This window comes from Chaetura pelagica, unplaced genomic scaffold (assembly GCF_000747805.2).
Source record: "Chaetura pelagica isolate M959 unplaced genomic scaffold, ChaPel_1.0 scaffold142, whole genome shotgun sequence".
Classification (NCBI taxonomy): domain Eukaryota; kingdom Metazoa; phylum Chordata; class Aves; order Apodiformes; family Apodidae; genus Chaetura; species Chaetura pelagica.
Window position 1 is genome coordinate 844,869 of NW_009952973.1, and position 16,810 is coordinate 861,678.

Sequence of the window (16,810 nt, forward strand, 5' to 3'; positions counted from 1 at the left end):
TCCCTGCTGGGAAGCGTGATGAGGATCAAGACACGTCCTGTGTGGGGATGCCTGTTCGTAGCTTTTGTGATTATAGAAGAGTAATCTCTTTTTTATAACTGAAAAAAAAAAAAAGAAGAGATGATAATAGTTGTCAGGTGAGTTGAGGGACCCAATTTGGACCCCTGTGTGTGATTTGTCCCTTGGCCTGGTTGTGATGCAAGGTCTTCAGGTTTGACTGTGGTTATGTGGTGGATCTGTGCCAGGGGTGGAGGAGAAGCGACAAGCCTGCCTGCAGACAAAGGCTTCCAGCTTCCAGGCTGGACAGGGCTACGTCTGCCTGGTATCCCCCTTGCACCTCTGCATGGAAAAGCCTCTGGGGAGCCACTTGGGAATGAGCAGCTGAAACTGGTTTTGGACTCATGAAGTGACTGCTGCCTTCTTGAGCATGGCTCATCTTGAACTGGTGGGAGAGCCCAGAGTCCCATGGGCAGTTAGTTCCCTCTGGGGGATCTCGGTGGTTGCCATGTTTGCCATGTTGTGACAAATGATTAGGCGTGACAGGGAGATAAATCAGCAGGTGTCTTGCAGAGAGCATGTGGTGAAGATGCTCCAACAGCAGCCTGCCATTGCAAGGGGTCTCTGTGGTTCTCGGCTCACTAGCATGTGTTTGCTGGGGCTCAGCAGCTCACTTAGAGGTATCGGCCCCATCAGAAAAACCACAAGTGTGTCCCCAAAGTATGGACTGATTTCTGTCAGCAAACATTTCTCTCTCTGTTGGTGCCCCTGCCCCTCTCTAGGACTGTGCTGCCTTATTGCCAGGTGATACTGAGCAGGAAAGCAATGCCCCAGGCTTTCGCCTCCTATGCTTTTTCCATGGTGGGGCATCTCCACATCTGCCCACATCGTGTGTTTGTTCACTAGCTGGGGCTGGCACCTGCAGTCCCAGTGGGTGGGTGTGGTCTTGGTCTGTCATCTCAGAGAGTTCTACAACACACTTGTGGCACTGGAGTAATGTCTTCCTTCTCTTTGTACCCGTGCTTACAAAGCACAGATGCTTCCCAGCCACTAGGATTTCAGGCCTGAAACACCTGAGCAGCAGGAGCAAACGGCAATGTCTGATCTTCTTGAGAAGTTGTGGTCTGATGAATATTCAGTAAAAACATTTTCAGTGCTGCTTCTAGGGCACAGACCACGTATATTCCTATGTCTCTAGAGCATCTAAGACCTCTGTGCTAAACAGACTGAAATAAAATGATAAGTAAAAAATAGGTCTTCACCTGTGCTCCTAAAGCCACATGGAAACAGTACTGTCTCCACTGTGCCTTTTCACAAACCACAGGAGTGTTGATAACAGCTGTTTGTGTTCATCTGGGCTCCTGTAGTCTGGGAGATCATCCATCTCCTACCTGCTAGGGTTGCATGGCATCTTACTAACCAGAAAAGTATTTTCCCACTCTCTCTGCCATGTCCCCAAGGGACCCTGCAGTGAGGGCAGAATTGCAAAATGTGTCTCTGTAATCCAGGAGGTAGCACAAATATCCATGGGCTGGTGAGTTCACCAGAGTAAACGGATGGAGAGAGATCTCTTAAATGCACTCTAGCAAGGCTGCCTCACAGAGGCACGGGGGTTCAAGAGTGTGTTATGGCTTTCAGTACAGCAGTAGCTTCTTCATGCTTCATGGTTTAACTGTATATGTAATGGCACATTTGTTCTTTCCAGTAGTTTTGAGAGGATACAAAAACTTGCAGAACCCCAGAAAACAGCCGGTGCAAATGAACCCAGGTAAGGAGGTGCCCATACAGCTCTGGCTCAAGAAATGGGGACTTGGCCTCAGCTGATGCAGACCTTTTGCCTTTGTCTTGCTATTGTTTTCCTCTCAAGAACAGAATCACTCCAACAAGAACAGATTGAGATGTTCAGTGGGTGAGGGGCTCTCTTCAATATGCTTTCTTGTTGTCAGTCCAAAAACTGGTCTTGCCTTTGCTGCCCCATCTGAGCTGCCCTGCTGAGATGTTGCAAGGTAGGATGGTGCTGTGGTGCAAGAAGTCTGGACTCCATTGGAGTCACAGGCTGCTGTATGCTGGAGGACACAGTCCATCTTTAGGAATCAAATTGCTGTCTGCATTATGGGGTCAAGCTATGGCTGGTCAAGCTATGTCTTGACAAACAAAGGCAACAGTCTCTGGATAATGTCTCTTTTCCACTGTCTGAATGGGTGTTACTGTGCTCGAAAAAGGCTGCACAGACACATCACAGTGCACTTCCCTCTCTTGAAAACCCTGGTACCCTCTCCCACCATGGCCTCTCTCTCATTAGGGGATGAGCAACTCCACATTTGCTGTAGGCACAGGAGAGTAACCACTAACGTGCTGCAAAACCTCACCCACTTTCCATGGCACACCCTGACCCTAACATTATTATTATTTTTAATGCCATTCCTGTGGTATAGTTAGGTGGTAATGGTGAGGCAAGAAAAATGCAATCATGAAACTCCCCCAGGGGTTTCAGAGATGTAATGAAACAAGCCTTTCTGCACATCCACTGGTAACTGTAAAACCGGACTCATCACTTCAAGGCTGTTTTCTTTCTGAGTTGACAACCACCACATGGACAGAGTTAGGAAATGCAGTGCCAGAGAAGGTGAGTGCTCTGGGGATGGCAGCTACACTGTACAGCTGTGGAAAGCCATAGGGACTGTGTGTGTGTCCCATCCTAGGCAGGGCAGGATAGCCCCAGCAAGTACATTTCACACTTATGCATGTTTCTAAAATGTCAAATCTTTGCTGTTCTTACTAGGATTGTGTGGGGAAACCAAGAGACCCTCTGGACTGTCCCGCGAGGTGCTGTGACAGCTCGGCCGTCCCCAAGAACAGCAGCACTGGCCAAGCCCAAAAAAGATTTTGGCAAGCACCGGTGCAGGTCAGTGATGTGGTAGCACATCTGGGGGAAGGAAACAGCTCAGGTGGTGCTCTTTGATCAGGGGAATGTGCCATCTCCTCTCCTGCCACCACTGCTCACATGGAGCTCCATGCCACTGAGACACATTAGGCTGTGCTGATGCTTGGAACAGGGGCTGTCTGTAGCAGGGAAGAAAGTGCTATGGGAGCATAGTCACCCAGAATGCTTGACTTCCAAAATGAGGAGGAACTGGGGGGGTGTTAAGTTTTGGTGCCATTTTATTTCCTCATAGCCTCTTCCTGGCTATAGGAAGGGCTTCTGCAATGCATGGTGCTTGATGTTCTGATTAGTGCTCTAGTTTTGGATCAGCTGCCATAGGAGCCAGCCTTGATCTGGCTGCTCTGCAAGGAAGAAGAGACATAATGTGCATGCGTGTATGCCTTGATGGGAGCATATATTTGTCACAGCTAGGCATACAGAGGGACTGTCTGTGCCTAGGGTGTTTGCTGTCCATACTGGGGCTGATGCAGCCCAGACAGGCCCCTGGACACAATTTGTGATCCTCCAAGTCCTCTTGGAGTCTGGCCTAAATCTTGAGGATAAAGGTTAGGAAATGCTATAAGCAGAAATATGGCAGCATTCTGCTGGCTCAAGGGAATTCATGTTTCCTGCTTTGAGCTAAACCTCTGCTGTCACTGGTAAGCAACCAGTCAAAGCAGTCCATGAAAAAATGTAAACTTCAGTAGGGCTGGGTGGTGCTGCATTGCTTGAAGCGACTTGTCTGTAGCTCTGTTGGAGGGGATGAAGTGCTTTTGGAGACAGGGTGGTAGTTGCTAGTCTGTAAGAAGTCCTATCAATGAGAATGGAGATAAAATAGTGTTACAGTCCTGGCTTTCCTCTACCTGGTGGAATGTCAAAACACATGTGTAGTTTTCTCTGTCACTGTCATCAGTTCAGGGGCCCTCCTCCTCCTGAGAGCTCCTGCCTCTAACTAATGCTGTCCATCTGACAGCCCTTCATGCCTTTCTGCTCAACCTCTGCTCACCCCTTTCCTGATGATGACAGGCATTTGCCAGCAGCTGTGGCTGAATGGAAAGCTGGGTGAGCATGGACTAAGCAAGCATGGGGAGATCCCAAGATGAAGGAACCTGCAAGAGCGCAACGTGCTATTAAGCCACTGCAACAAAGAGGTTTCTAAATTGGCAGAGCTGAACAGAGGTGCTGCCAAGTTTGATTTGTGGAGTAGCTTCCTGAAATGGCCCAGGGATATGTGAACAGCATTTACCTTTCAAGCTAGGAAACGCCAAGTGTAAATGCCAATTTGTTTGTGGCTTTTCCATGTGCACCAGTGCTGACTTAGGTACATGTAGCAGGCATGAATGTTTAGCCAGACTTAGGATACCATCTGCCAGGATCATGTTCTCTCTCGGTTGCCTTTTACTAACTTTTGTTCTGTCCTTCAAGACCCCTCTTCATGTACAGCTGCGGGCGGGAATCAACGATCTGGGAGCGTCCCCCACTAGTGGATTTTGGCTTCCCTTCTGATCGGCTGCTGAAGTTGTCTGAACCTAAACAGGACCCTGTTGCCTACCTGCAGCAAAGGTGAGAGGCCAGAAAGCCTTCAGGGTGCTATAGGTAGGCCCTTGGGTCTTGTAGCATCAGTGCAGCTTCGAAGAAATAAGTACAAAGTAATGAATAGGTACAACAGAGGGCAACATGCAGAGAAGGGACTCTGCTGGAATTAGGACCTCTGGATGCATGGCATGAGTGTATTCTACACTGGAAACGGCCACAAGACAAAGCTGCCTTCTACTGTGGAAAATGCAAGGCTTAAACATCTCAGCTGCAGCCTAGTTTAACCAGTGTGGAGGAATACCTGTGTGGCAGTGCCATGCTTCTCTGCTTCCAGACCTCACCAGTCCCCTCAGTGGCCCGTGTCGCCAGCTGCACTGAACTGTAAGGCCACCCCACGGATCCTAGAGCTTTCCCGGCCAAAGGCGGTGCACCCAGATTTCATGCTGGCCAGAGAGGTGAGGAGGTGGTTGGGTAAGATTTGCAGGAGACAGTGATGCAGCAAACTGTCCTGAGATTTTACAGCCTGTGTCATGGCCCTGGATGTGCCCAGTGTGTGTTATGGAGGCGAGAAATTGTCCGGTTTGGCTTTTAGATAGCGAGAGAAACTGTCTTTTCACAGTGAGATGTTGTCTTTGAAAATCTCACTGCTAAGAGACAGAAAACAGCCAGGCTGGATCAGCCTAGAACAGCAGGAGAGCAAGGGGAGGAATCTGGACTGCATCCCCTGATAAAGCAGCCTGGGAAAGTGAACAAACCTTACAGGAATGGCCTGTTTAGCTCCTAGGGAGTACAGTCATGCTTGTTGTTGGGCAGCTGCGCTCCTATCTGTGTGCACAGGGGGATGAACCTCCAAACACTATATATATTTAAACAGTGTTTTACTAGAAGCCTAATTTAGAGACACATCTCTGAACTTGCTCCCTTTAGGCAAGTCATTGCTTTGACAAGGGTGAAAGGGCTTGTGGCAATCTCAGATTACAGTAATTTCCATGGCAAAGGCTAAATTTTCTGGCTGCAATCTCTGGGCTGGGAAATAAGGGAGGCTGTGCTGGAGCAGTCCTTGGCATCAGTAACCTTGTGAAAAATACAGGAAGAGGTCCAATGCTGAAGCAGACTAGCAGTTAAAAAAAAAATCTGAGTGTCTCTCCTCAGCAGGGAAAATTATTTGATGCAGCCAGGAGGATGTATATGAAAAACATTTCCCTACCCTGGAAGAAATTTCTTGGCACTTTTACCTGGCTGCACAGGCTCTCGTTACAGGCATTCCTCTCCTGGCTATGAGTGGGCAACAGTTAGGGAAAAAAAGGTAATATTGGCTGAGATGTACAAATCCCAATAGTGCAAACATTACCTTGTAATCATGGTAAAAGAAAAGTAACGGGAGCTGGGAAAGTAAGGGTGCTCCTTTTTGTGTCCTTGTCTATAGAGGAAGGGTGCTGGGTACTCATCCCTTTGGAGAGGGAGTGTGTCCCCATGGGCTGCTGTGGATGAGCTCTCTCTCTGTACATCCCTCCTCCATTTTGAACCTATTCAGGTGCCAACACAGGTTACACATGCTGCAATCTCAGCCAGAGCATCCTCACGGTTACAGTGTCTTGCAGAGCCCCGGGTCAGGAAGGTGACCTGCTGCTATGATAACAGCTTTCCTGAGTCTGTCATCCGTCCGGTAATGCAGCGTCACCCGGGACCATGCACAGCAGGGACACCGGGCAGAGGGGGCAGCATGGGTTCCCAGTCACTGGTGGCTCCCTTCATGGCAGCCTTGGATGTGCTGCTGTCTGTGAGGCTGATGTCACTGCTTCCTGGGCTGCAGAGCAGGGCTCTCCCTCTGGCCAGAGCATGAACTGACTCCCAGCAGACATTCCAAGAGAAGGGCAGACTTGTGCCTAGTCTGCAGTTGTGGGGATGGGAAGAGATGGACATGTGTCTAATTAGGATCTCCAGAGTGCAGGTTGTGGGACTGGCCTGAAAGGCAGTGATTTCTCCTTCCACAGCTTGTCTGGTGCCAGTCACAGCTGTGGACAGGATCATGTCCCATCTGTGCATTGTCAGTGGCAGTGAACCTGGGCACACCTGAATTGCAGGCTGGTCACCCTTGAATGCCAGGAGCACCTGTAAGGACCTTCCTCCCCATTCTTCCACAGGTTTCCCTGTTGGCTCAAAAGGCAATTCCAAGCCCTCGGACCCTGGAGCTGGCTCGGGCAAAAACAGTGCATCCTAACTACATACCCGTGCGGGATGCTGAGTGGCCAGTGACAAAGGCAGCACAGCATGCAGTGGCCACACCGAGGATTGTGGAACTGGCCCAGCCTTGCAAAAGGTAGGTGCTGCTTCCTTGCCATGGGCAAATGATCAGCTGTCAGCCCTTTTTGTGCAGGCCATGACACCTTGTTGATTTGGGTTTGGGCAGTGTGATTAAGTCACTACTCTTCCATTTCCAAAATGCATGGATTTTATATACCTGGATGTGCTAATGGTACATGGCTTGTGGTTTAAAAAGCATTTTTGAGGTGGAAGGAGAATCAGAAGAGAAGAAATAGGAACTTTCTAATTCCAGTCATAACTGGTCAGGATTTCCCAATTATTAATTGCAATTATAAAAAGCAACCAGCTGACACATGACACGCTAGCACATTCGTGTTGCCCAGCATGATGCAGCTGGCCTCAACCTGTGCTGCAGGAAGTGATGGTTAGGATGTTCGACAGAGGGTGAAGGAATGCCTGGCTGTAGTGGCTGTGGCAGTAGTTTCACTGAGGGAGGGGCCACCCCCTCTCACTATTGTCCTGGTGACAGCAGCAGGGGCAGGACTGCTTTTGTTCTCCCTTGACAGGGAAGGGTAGGGCAGGGGTGGAGGGGTGCCAGCTGGCAGGCAGTTCTGAGGGCTGGCTCTGCTCCAGTCAGAACTGACCAGCTCTGTTCTTGCTCCCCCAGGCCTTCTATGAACTTTGTTCAACTCAATCTAGACGCATTCACAGTGAAGGAGTCTGCTATGAAGGCGACTTGTTCTGCAAGGATCCAAGAGCTGGCTCTTCCCATTAAGCGTTGAGCTACCTCAGAAGCACAGCCTGCTGCTCGTGCCAACTGCCCCCATCACTCCTTGGAACATCACCCTCTGTGGGCAGTCCTGTGACTGGAAAACCTGCTTGAGCATGGCATGGAGGAAGCACCCAGCTGGAACATTTTCTTATGAGCAGCCACTTTTACTGGGCTTATCTGGAGGAGTTAAATAAAGTGGTCATTCTTTAGAAACAAAGTACTCACCAGGGAAAAAGAGCAGAATTTGACCTAATAGGAAGCCTCTCTCCCTAGGATGGGTTATGTCTGGAGTTTGTTGCTCTTCTTCTTTTTTTTTTTTTCTTTTTTTTTTTTTTTCCTGTAATAGCTAAAGAAGTTATGAAACAACTGCCAGCACAGGAACTGTTCTTACATGTAAAGTGTGGCAAACCAAAGCTGATAGCGCGTAGCAGGTTGATGCAACACAACTCCTGACCTTGGGTTTCAAAATTTTTGGTAAAGTTTAGAATTCACAGTGACACTCAAAGTTTTGTGCTTGTGACAGAAGTAGAAACACAAAAGGCTGCAAAACTGCAGATCCAGGGCTGGGTTTGGTAAGGCGTAGAGCTTTAGTACAGACTTCGGAAATGCTGGGGTGGCATGTGCATTGAGTTGGCTGGGCTTTGGGGCCCATTTTCTCAAAGGCCTGGAGAATGGGCAGACCCAGCCTTTTGCTTTGCAGTGCTTCTGTGATACAAGTTACACAGTTAAATCTTCATTCAGTTGTGTGGTGCTGGGGAAAATAATGGAGCTCTGCATTGGGGTTTTGGGAGCCTAACTCAAAAAAGCAAAGTTCCCCTCAGCAAGGGAGAAGGCATATTGCAAAGGCTAAGAAGAAAACAGATAATTGGTGCCAGACTGCAGAATAAACTTGAAGCTCCAATTGGGTCTGAGGGTGAGTCAGTCTAGCAGCTGAATTGCAAGGGAACAACACAGCTTGCACAGGACATGGCACAGGGAGATTGCTTTTATCTGTTTCCTACCAGCTCAGTATTCTTTGCACTAGCAACCTAAGCACTGGCAATGGGCTGGAGATACTGAGGCAAGTGAGATGCTGTCCAGCAAGGGTCAAAGGCCATAAGTGAAAGCATGTGGCAGTTTCAGTGCCAGTGTTTCTTCATCTTCCCTGTGTTAAGTTGATTCTCCTTCCAAAGGAGTAGAGGCAAGCGACCACAAACCAGAAGAGGATTAAGCAGAGGATCCACTAAGCGATTCAATAATCCACTAAGCAGAGGATTTTTGAACCCTTTTGAACAAGGTAGTGTAAATGGGCATTGGTGCTGGTTATCTTTTAGCCCACGCATTGTCCTGTACTGGGATGGAGAAGAGTTCAGGCTTTGTGCAAGATCCCCAGCACAGTTGCATCCCTGAGGCTTGAGAATGGCCAGAGGGAGTCTGGAGCCTGCACTCCCCACCCAGTGGGGGAACCTCAGTATCACCAGCTTCTGCCACCTTGGGGCTGCTGTTGTGCATGGGGCTGTGTGGGCTGCCAGGGATGGACCCATGGGTGTCTTAGAAGAGGAGGTTGTCCATATTTGCAGGCTGAGGCCGGAGGGAAAACCCAGTGCCCACTGAGGCTGCCTTGGAGAAGTGCTGCCCTCCCAGAGGAAGACTGCCACTGAGTAGACAGCACAAGCAGGGAACATAAAACAACTCCTCTCATCAGAAAACTTTCATTTTTTTATTAATGCATTGGGAAAAAAAAAAATAATAAAAAAAGAAATGAGACCAGGCCTTTCCCTTTGGTGACCTTTAGCAAAAATGTGAGAAATGCATTCAAGGGGGGCTTGGCTTGGTCTGATTATGGTGTAGGCACTCGGTTTGCCAATATTGAGAGCTGACTCAGGCATCTTGAGCTAACTGAAATCCCCCGAACAACACAACTGGTTTTCCAAGTGTCCTCCTCTCCAGATGATCTGTATATTGAAGCTAGCATGCATACTTTGCCTCTGGGGATCTTCTGTGAACCTTTCATGACAGCTTTTCTGAAAGCCTGGGACAAGGACTCGAGTTGCCTTGCTCTGTGCAGCTCCTGTTAATGGATGGGAATCACTAGACAGGTTATGCAGCCATCAGAAGCTGTATACATATAGTATATAGTATACTATATATATATAGCATTTTTTATATATAGTATTTTTTCCTGATTATGTACACTTTAAATAAAACTTATGTTAAATAGCAGGGTATTACTTTGTGTCTCAAAAACGTTTGCAACAGAAGAATCCCAAGGAAACCCCCTCTGAAGAGCTTCATCATCGTTTAGAGCAGGCGTGGGCCTTGGAGCAGCACCCTCTAGTCCCTGACAGACCCACTTTCTGAGGGCAGCCCTTCAGACTTCCTCCACTCTGCCAGGCGCTGCTTGAACCATTTCTGGAGAAAAAAAGAATGAGAGAGATTCAGTGCACTGGGCTGAGTGAACCCTTTGCTAAAGTCTGTGGGACCAAGGTCAGGGAGGGCACTGCTGTCTTGTGGCACAGCACTGCACTGTTCCCAGGCAGCACAGGCAGCAGGAAAGCCACTGCTGACCATGCACCTCTTTCAAACGAATTTCTCTTGCTTGCTTTACACCTTGACAGCATGGGTGAGTCCTCATTTATTGACGAGTCTGGTTTTTCTTGCAAACAGAATAAGAGATTACCTAAGAAGCTGCTGGATGATGTATTTTTAAATGGCTGAACCAGTGAAACAATCACTGCAGGTTCAAACCTGACAGGAATAAAAACTTGACCTGCTTCAGAAAGGAGGAGAGCGACAAGACAGTGGCTTTCAGCAAATTTTAAAAAAATAGTTTCAAAAAATGAGTTAAAAATAATCTTAGTCTTCAAGCAATAGGCATGGTTACATTATTCAGGAATAATTTAGCATGTCTAAGCCAACTCCTGGAGCTGCTGATGCTACTTCAACACATCCCTAATTTCAGATGTTCACTGGAATGCAGCTAGATAAAGCCACGCTACTTCTGTAAGGAGAGAGATACAACTTCTTGTGTGCCGGAAGCACAGCTCAGCCTTTTGTTTGGGAATGTGCCTGTGATTTGCTTTGCTGCTGCTCATTTTGTTGCTATATTTGTTCATGGCTATTTTTGAAGCTATTGTGGTCTGTAATGATACAACCACGATGCTCTCTACAAGTGGCTCTGGCATTAGCAGTGCCTTGGACCACATCCAGCCAGATGATTGTGTGCCTAGCCTCCTCCCAAAAATTTCACTTCCTATCCTAAACCATCATCTCCTGTTGACTCACTACCTCTTTGCATCTCATTTTTACTAAATATTTTATTAAAATGGCTGCTATATCTAGCTGACAAAGCACTCCAGATGTCAGGAGTAATGATTCTCTCTGTCATACGCAATGCAGGCACTTTGCAGTTTGCTGTCCCAGTCTTAGTCCTGTCCCTAGCATGACCTTCATCTCCAGAGCTTTAGGAGCACCCTGGGTTCATGGAAAAATATTGCTATCAGGGAAAATTTTAAGAGGTCTCCAGAGGTGTCCTGGGCATATGTGACCTGTGTTTACAATTTGCTTTAAGAAAAAAAAACAACTACTCAACCTGAAGGAATTGGGAAGGAGTTTGCTTTTGAAGCCTGGGGTAGCCTGCAGGTAGCCAAATGGAGCACAGGGCTCCGTGGAAGCCCCAGACAGTGGCAGGCTGTGCCTGTGAAAGGACATTTGGAAGCCTCTATGTCTCTTGGAGAGGCTGACAGACTGGCCTGACATCTAGGTTGAGGGATGCTGAATTATCTCATTGTAGTGAGGAGTGTGCACAGCCTGAGCATGCCCCACATCTGCAGGAGTTCCATCTATCTGGTATCTGTTTTAAAATTACTGTAGTTTCTTCAGAGTACAAAGCCAGCAGTGTTTTGGGCACTTGAGACTATCAGTAAAGGGTTGGAAGGAAAGGACAGTATGCATCGTTGTATATCCAGGGTTCTATATCCAGCCAGTAACCCTTGGGGTGTGCCCTTCTTCTGGCTCGGGGAAGCACTAGCCTGGTCTCCGAGCCCAGGCTGGGGATGGGGGGCACCTTGCGGGGGGAACACAAGGATCCCTGTGGGGCACAGGGCTGCTGTGCAGGAGGCCATGGCTGTGGGATGAAGGGGCTGTGATTACAGGGGAAGGGGCTTTGGGGGTGCAGGAGTAGGAACATGTGGTGTGCAGGGAAAACGTGGGGTGCAGGGAGGTGCGGTGGTGCAGTAGAGGTCTGTGGTGCAGCGTGAGGATGGGGGTGCACCGGGGCTTGCAGAGGTGTAGAGACTTGTGGGTACAGTGTGGGGTGCAGTAAGGAGTATATAGAGTGCAGAGTGGTGCAGGAGGTGCAAGTAGGGAGCACACAGGGAACAAAGGGGTGCAGGGGGCGGGGGGTAGCACGAGAGGTGCAGAGGTTGCAGTATGGAGCCTGTGGTGGGACATGAAGGAGCAGAGGGTATGATAGAGAGACAGGCACAGGGCAGGGGGGAGATGTGGGCAGGGGGGGAGTGTATGGGGAATGCAGGGGGAGCAGGGGTGGTGCCAAGGCAGGGCAGGGAACACACTCACCAGGGTCTGCTCCTCGGAGAGCCCAGTCTCAGCTGCAATGAGGCACAGTGTGGTGGAGTCAGGATGCTTGTTCACTTTGGAGAAGTTGTACTCGAGGATCTCCAGCTGCTCCTCGGTGGGAGTCACTGGCTTCTCCGTGGCCATCTCCTCCCGAGACAGGGCTATGAAGCCAGGCACTGCAGAGAGGGCCTGGTGTCATTGCCCAAGCTGGCAGTGGCATGTGGGGCCACAACTACTGAGCCCCAGATTGCCATCCCTGGCCCCACCAGCTCCCCTCTACCCAGTGCCCGTGGCAGGGTCCACCTCTTTTCCCAAAGGCATGCCTGGCAGCTCAGCCGGGAGCCCCAGCCCTGCAGCTGCTCCTGCCTCAGCTTCCCCACTGCAGCGACCACACAGCAACAGCCCGAGCTGCACTCTCACCATCCTCAGCTGGCAGGAAACTGCAGCCTGTCCCCTGCTCAGCAATCCCCTGTTGCTGTATTTATAGCCAGCGTGGCTCCCATGGGGATGATTCCTGTTTACAGCCGTATTTAGGTCTGGGCGTCACTTGGGAGTGATGTCACAGCAACAGGCATGTTGGGGGGTTAATTTAAAGACATCCATTAAAAAAAAAAAATTATCCTTTTCATGTAGGGACAGCAGCTGCTGTCCTGGTGTTTTGCACTTTTTTTCTTCTTTTCAGCCACCAGGCAAGTTTGTGCAGGGGAATCACAAATCAGAGGATGCAGGAACTTTTGGGGCCTTGGGCTTGGATCCAGCAATCACCCCATTTTCCCTCCCGATCAATATATTTTAAGTTACCAGGCATGAGCATAAACAGTCACGTTCCTGAGCAGGCTGAACTGTTTGTTTGTTTGTTTTTTAGTGTCTAAGTGAAGGGTCAGTCCCGGGAGGACCATACCCTGTGCTTGTCTGTTGCCTAAGCGTTCACTGCCTTCAGCTGAGATCCCAGCAGTGGCAGAAGCAAGGAGCCCACATTTTCCTCCAAAGTAACATTTACCCCACTTGTTGTTTGTATGAATCTCTGGCAGACGTGGCACAAAAGCACAAGCAAAACAAGCAAGTACCCCTTGGTTAAGTCCCATGCCCCTCTTTTGCAGGGCTCCAGGTTTGCTCCCGTGTGGCAGAGGGTCAAGCCTGCCAGTCCAGCCAACTGAAAAATGAGGTGTTGGCCCCACAAAGCATGCATAAGTCCCTTGACACTGAATCATCTCCATGTTTCCGAAACCAAGCTGTGGGGTGTTGGCAGGGGAGGAGCTGGATGCAAAAATGTGGCCTTTCTTGATCTGCTCTCCTGCTGTCTGGGTTTCCTGGCCCATCTCTGCCAGGTGGGCGGTTGGTGTTGCTGCATCTCCAGCGCTGCCAGGAGCCCTTGGTCTGCCATGGGACTCCTCTGGGCCATCTGCTCCCCTACTCAGCCGCACACCTGCCCTGCTTCCACTTTGCAGACTAGCTTCTCCTTCTCTTTGGCTGTGGGATGTAACCTAGACACCTCCATCATGCTGCCTAACTACTGTGTAGCTTTAAGCCCAACTGCTTTCCCTGTTGATGGATAACTCACCTTAACCCACTTGGTACCCTGGGGCCAAAACTGCTTTGCAGGTTGGAAAGAGCCAGCTCTCCTCTTCACAAGAGGCTGGAGAGGTCCTCTTCTTTGAGATTTGCCTCAAAGAGCAAAAGCTCCACTGAGCCTTGTCTGCTGGAGGTTGCTTTGACTAATAAAAGGATCCTTCAGCATTTGAGTAAGGGCTATAAATAGATCAGGGCTGGTTGTGAAACAGCCCACTCTACTTGAGTCACTTGGTAAGTACCGATTGTAACAGTGGTTGCATAAGGCTGGAGCATCTCTGAGCAAAAGGGAGTGTGCTGGTAGAAGGCACCATCCACCATTCTGGATGGACTGGGGAAAGACCATCTGCTGGAAGCTGAGTTGGCCTTGTCTGCAGAGTGTTGCAGCCTCAGTTGTGAGGCAGCAGCTGCCCAGGATTTCCTGGCATCAGCTCAGTTCAGAGGTGTCCGTATAGGAAGAGGGCAAAGTTCAGTCCCTCATGTGAGCTGCCGGGGGCTAGGTGAACGCTGCTCACCTACCTTGGGTTTTTGAAGACCCCTGGAAATTAAGCAAGGGGAGAAGGAGATCACCTGGACTTGAGGTGCTGATCTCCAGCACTGTGGCTGCTCGGCTCTCCACAAGGACAAAGTGCAGATGAGACCAGGCTCAGGCCACAAGTCCTCGCTCCCCTCCTTGATCAGCACTCTGCGTCAACTCCGAGCCACCCACCCTTCTAGAAAGCCCCTTTACCTGCTCCTCATCACCTCTGGATCAGGCCACCAGCAGCAACATGTCCTGGTGGTTTATAAACCATCATTTGCAACCTGCTGCACTAATGTATATTGGTGTGTGTGCATTGATTTGCATAGGGAACACGTGCCTCAACGCTTATGTTTTGTCTTCACAGCTTTTTCTGTTTCTGATAATCTCCAGATTCCTGAGGCATTTCCCCCTAGGACACGGTATCTTCTATCTGCTGGCATCTCAGGGTGCCCCAGCATGTGGGACATGATGCCTGATGGTTTTTCCTTGTCTCCCCTGCACCCCTGCTCTAGAGAGAGAACATTTCCTAACTATCAAGGCTGTGAGATGGCTTTCAGGAAAAGGTCAAAACTTTGGGTATCCTGGAGGGCTCTGCAGGTGTCCCTGCAGGCTCCACTGAGCCCTGGGGGTTTGCAGGGGCCATGTGGCCTTGTGCAGCATGTGGCACCCAGCACTTGGCACCTTTTGGGTGCTGAAAAATTGGGGGTATACGACAGGACTTGAGGGCACCAGGAGTCTCTAAATGTCTTTATTGGCCATATCTGGACTGCTGCTCACCTACCCACTACTTAAATAGAACCTTGCTTAAGCCCAACCCTGGGCCATGGTCTTCAGGTTGGACCTGACCTCTCCCCTGTCCAGGAAAGGTGATTTTCTTGCTTACATTTCTTTAAGCCTGGAAGAAACATGGAGAATCATGACTGTTTTGTTCAGCTGTTGAAAAGCACCACTGCTCACTGTTTTTTTTCTGCCTATTTTTGCAGGCATTGAGGAAAAAAAAAAAAAAAAAAAAAAAAAGACTTTTTTTCAGTGCAAAGGATGTAAACTATGTCTTTAGCTTTCAGAAAGGCTGGGAGGCTGTGGTTGTGATTAAGCTCTGTGAGCAGACCCGTGCCCACTGCTGTCTCCCCTGGGCAGCACAGGGATGAGAGTTAGGTGGTAGGGTGTTATTCATCCAAGCAGAAGTGACAATGCCAGATGCAGTCACAGTGAAACCACAGCAGCAGTGACACCTGCTAAGTGTCAAGCTAAAGAGCCCCCGGGGATTTCACACTTGGCTCTAACTGCCTTGGTTTTAGGTGGAGCAATGTGAGAGCAGCCAGCAGCTGAAGCTTGCAAGGAGTTCACGGGTTGCCTGGCTGTGGGTGGCTCTAGCTACAGTGCTGTGCAGGCAGCACCTGGGGCTCTTAGTGTGGCTGATGGGGCATTTAAATGCCCTTCCAGGGCCCTTTTGGAGTGAGCAGACAAAAGGTAATGGCTGAAGGACACAAGTGGCAGCAAGAGAAAGTCTAATTAGATAATGGGAAAAACATCTTCATAGTGGGGGGTGTCCAACAGGGGACAAGCCCTGAGTCACCTAACCTAGATGTGAGGCAGGAGCAGTGTAGTGGAGAGAAATCTCCCTCTGCAATTATACTGCCTGTGTCCTGTGGTTGCACCCAGCTCCCCAGAGACACCCTGGGGTTACTAGGAGGGCTCCCAGCTCTGGCCTCAGTTGGGAGAGGACATCCCTCTGCCTCTCAGCATGCCTGCCCAACACTGCTAGTGCAGTATTTACCATCCTGGCAGAAAGCAGTCACTTTTCCAGAAAATACGTGACCTCTGTTTGCTTTGCTTTGCTTTTTTGAACAGCAGACTCAATAGCTGTCTAGCTGTGCAGCTTTCTAATAGCTTATTGCCCCCAAAGAACCTGGAAAGCACTCTGAGCAGTAGCTCCTGCCCAGTTGATGGGGTCCCATAGCCCCTGGCTGGGCTTCTTGACCTCTGTACTCTTCCCCACTGTCAGGGCTGGGATGCAACTGGAGGCACCTGTGCCTGGTTTTATCTTGCAGCTATTTCCTGCCACCGCAGAGATCAAAATAGCTGTCCTCAATGCAAACAAACCCTGCTGTCCTCCCTTGCTCTGCTGCAGAGCCCTGTCCTGTCCTCATCTTTGTCCAGCCTCCTGCTGTGGGGTGGCTGTGGATAACATCAACCAGCAGGGCGCACAGGATAAGGTGGGACAGGCTTTAAAAATAAACCAGACCCTGCCATAAATAAGGAAAAGCCACCTGTCAGGCATCCTGTAAACTACCCGTTCAGCCTTTTAGAAGATAATATGCGAGGGGAACAAAGCAAACAAGAGCACAGCAGCTGCTGAAGCAGAGGCAGGTCCCTGTGGTGCCCCCAGCCTGGAGTCCTGCCTCTGTGACCCTCTCCCTTTCCCAGGCACGAAGCTCTCCCACCACAGCCCTGCTGGCTGGTGCTCCAACCTCCCCAGCATCAGCAAGCGCAGGTCAGCTCCTCCCTGCACCCATCTCTGCCATCCCCGGCAGCAAATCCACCCCGTTACCCCCAGCTCAAAGGCTGCGCTTACCTGGAGCTGGCAGGGACCAGGAGTAAGTAAAACAAGAACCCCGCAGGTCCTCAGGTGACTGCTTAAGTATCTGCGTGTGTGTGACAGGCGGGG

General features: G+C 49.8%; 2 protein-coding genes across 2 annotated transcripts in view; one reads left to right on the forward strand and one right to left on the reverse strand.

Annotated features, from left to right (window-relative positions):
• ARL9 (ADP-ribosylation factor-like 9) overlaps window positions 1–7,503 on the forward strand; it is a 14,079-nt gene extending 6,576 nt beyond the window's left edge. The window contains exons 4-10 of the mRNA XM_009995970.1: window positions 2,780–2,911; window positions 3,361–3,367; window positions 4,392–4,483; window positions 4,791–4,911; window positions 5,991–6,122; window positions 6,601–6,776; window positions 7,389–7,503. Coding sequence (XP_009994272.1) covers window positions 2,780–2,911; window positions 3,361–3,367; window positions 4,392–4,483; window positions 4,791–4,911; window positions 5,991–6,122; window positions 6,601–6,776; window positions 7,389–7,503 — 775 coding nt within the window. The remainder of the gene's footprint in view (window positions 1–2,779; window positions 2,912–3,360; window positions 3,368–4,391; window positions 4,484–4,790; window positions 4,912–5,990; window positions 6,123–6,600; window positions 6,777–7,388) is intronic.
• A 2,303-nt stretch (window positions 7,504–9,806) lies between these two features.
• On the reverse strand, window positions 9,807–12,194 carry HOPX (HOP homeobox). Its single transcript, XM_009995878.1, has 2 exons — window positions 12,051–12,194; window positions 9,807–9,884 (listed from the first exon to the last, which is right to left on the reverse strand). The coding sequence occupies exons 1-2, from the start codon at window positions 12,192–12,194 to the stop codon at window positions 9,807–9,809; spliced, it is 222 nt and encodes a 73-aa protein (XP_009994180.1).
• Between the last annotated feature and the right edge of the window lie 4,616 nt (window positions 12,195–16,810).

Coding starts and splice junctions, on each gene's coding strand:
- HOPX (XM_009995878.1), bottom strand. CDS start 12,194: ATGGCCACGGAGAAGCCAGTGACTCCCACCGAGGAGCAGCTGGAGATC. Junction 9,885..12,050: donor TCTCCGAGGAGCAGACCCTG/GTGAGTGTGTTC, acceptor TTTTTTCTCCAG/AAATGGTTCAAGCAGCGCCT.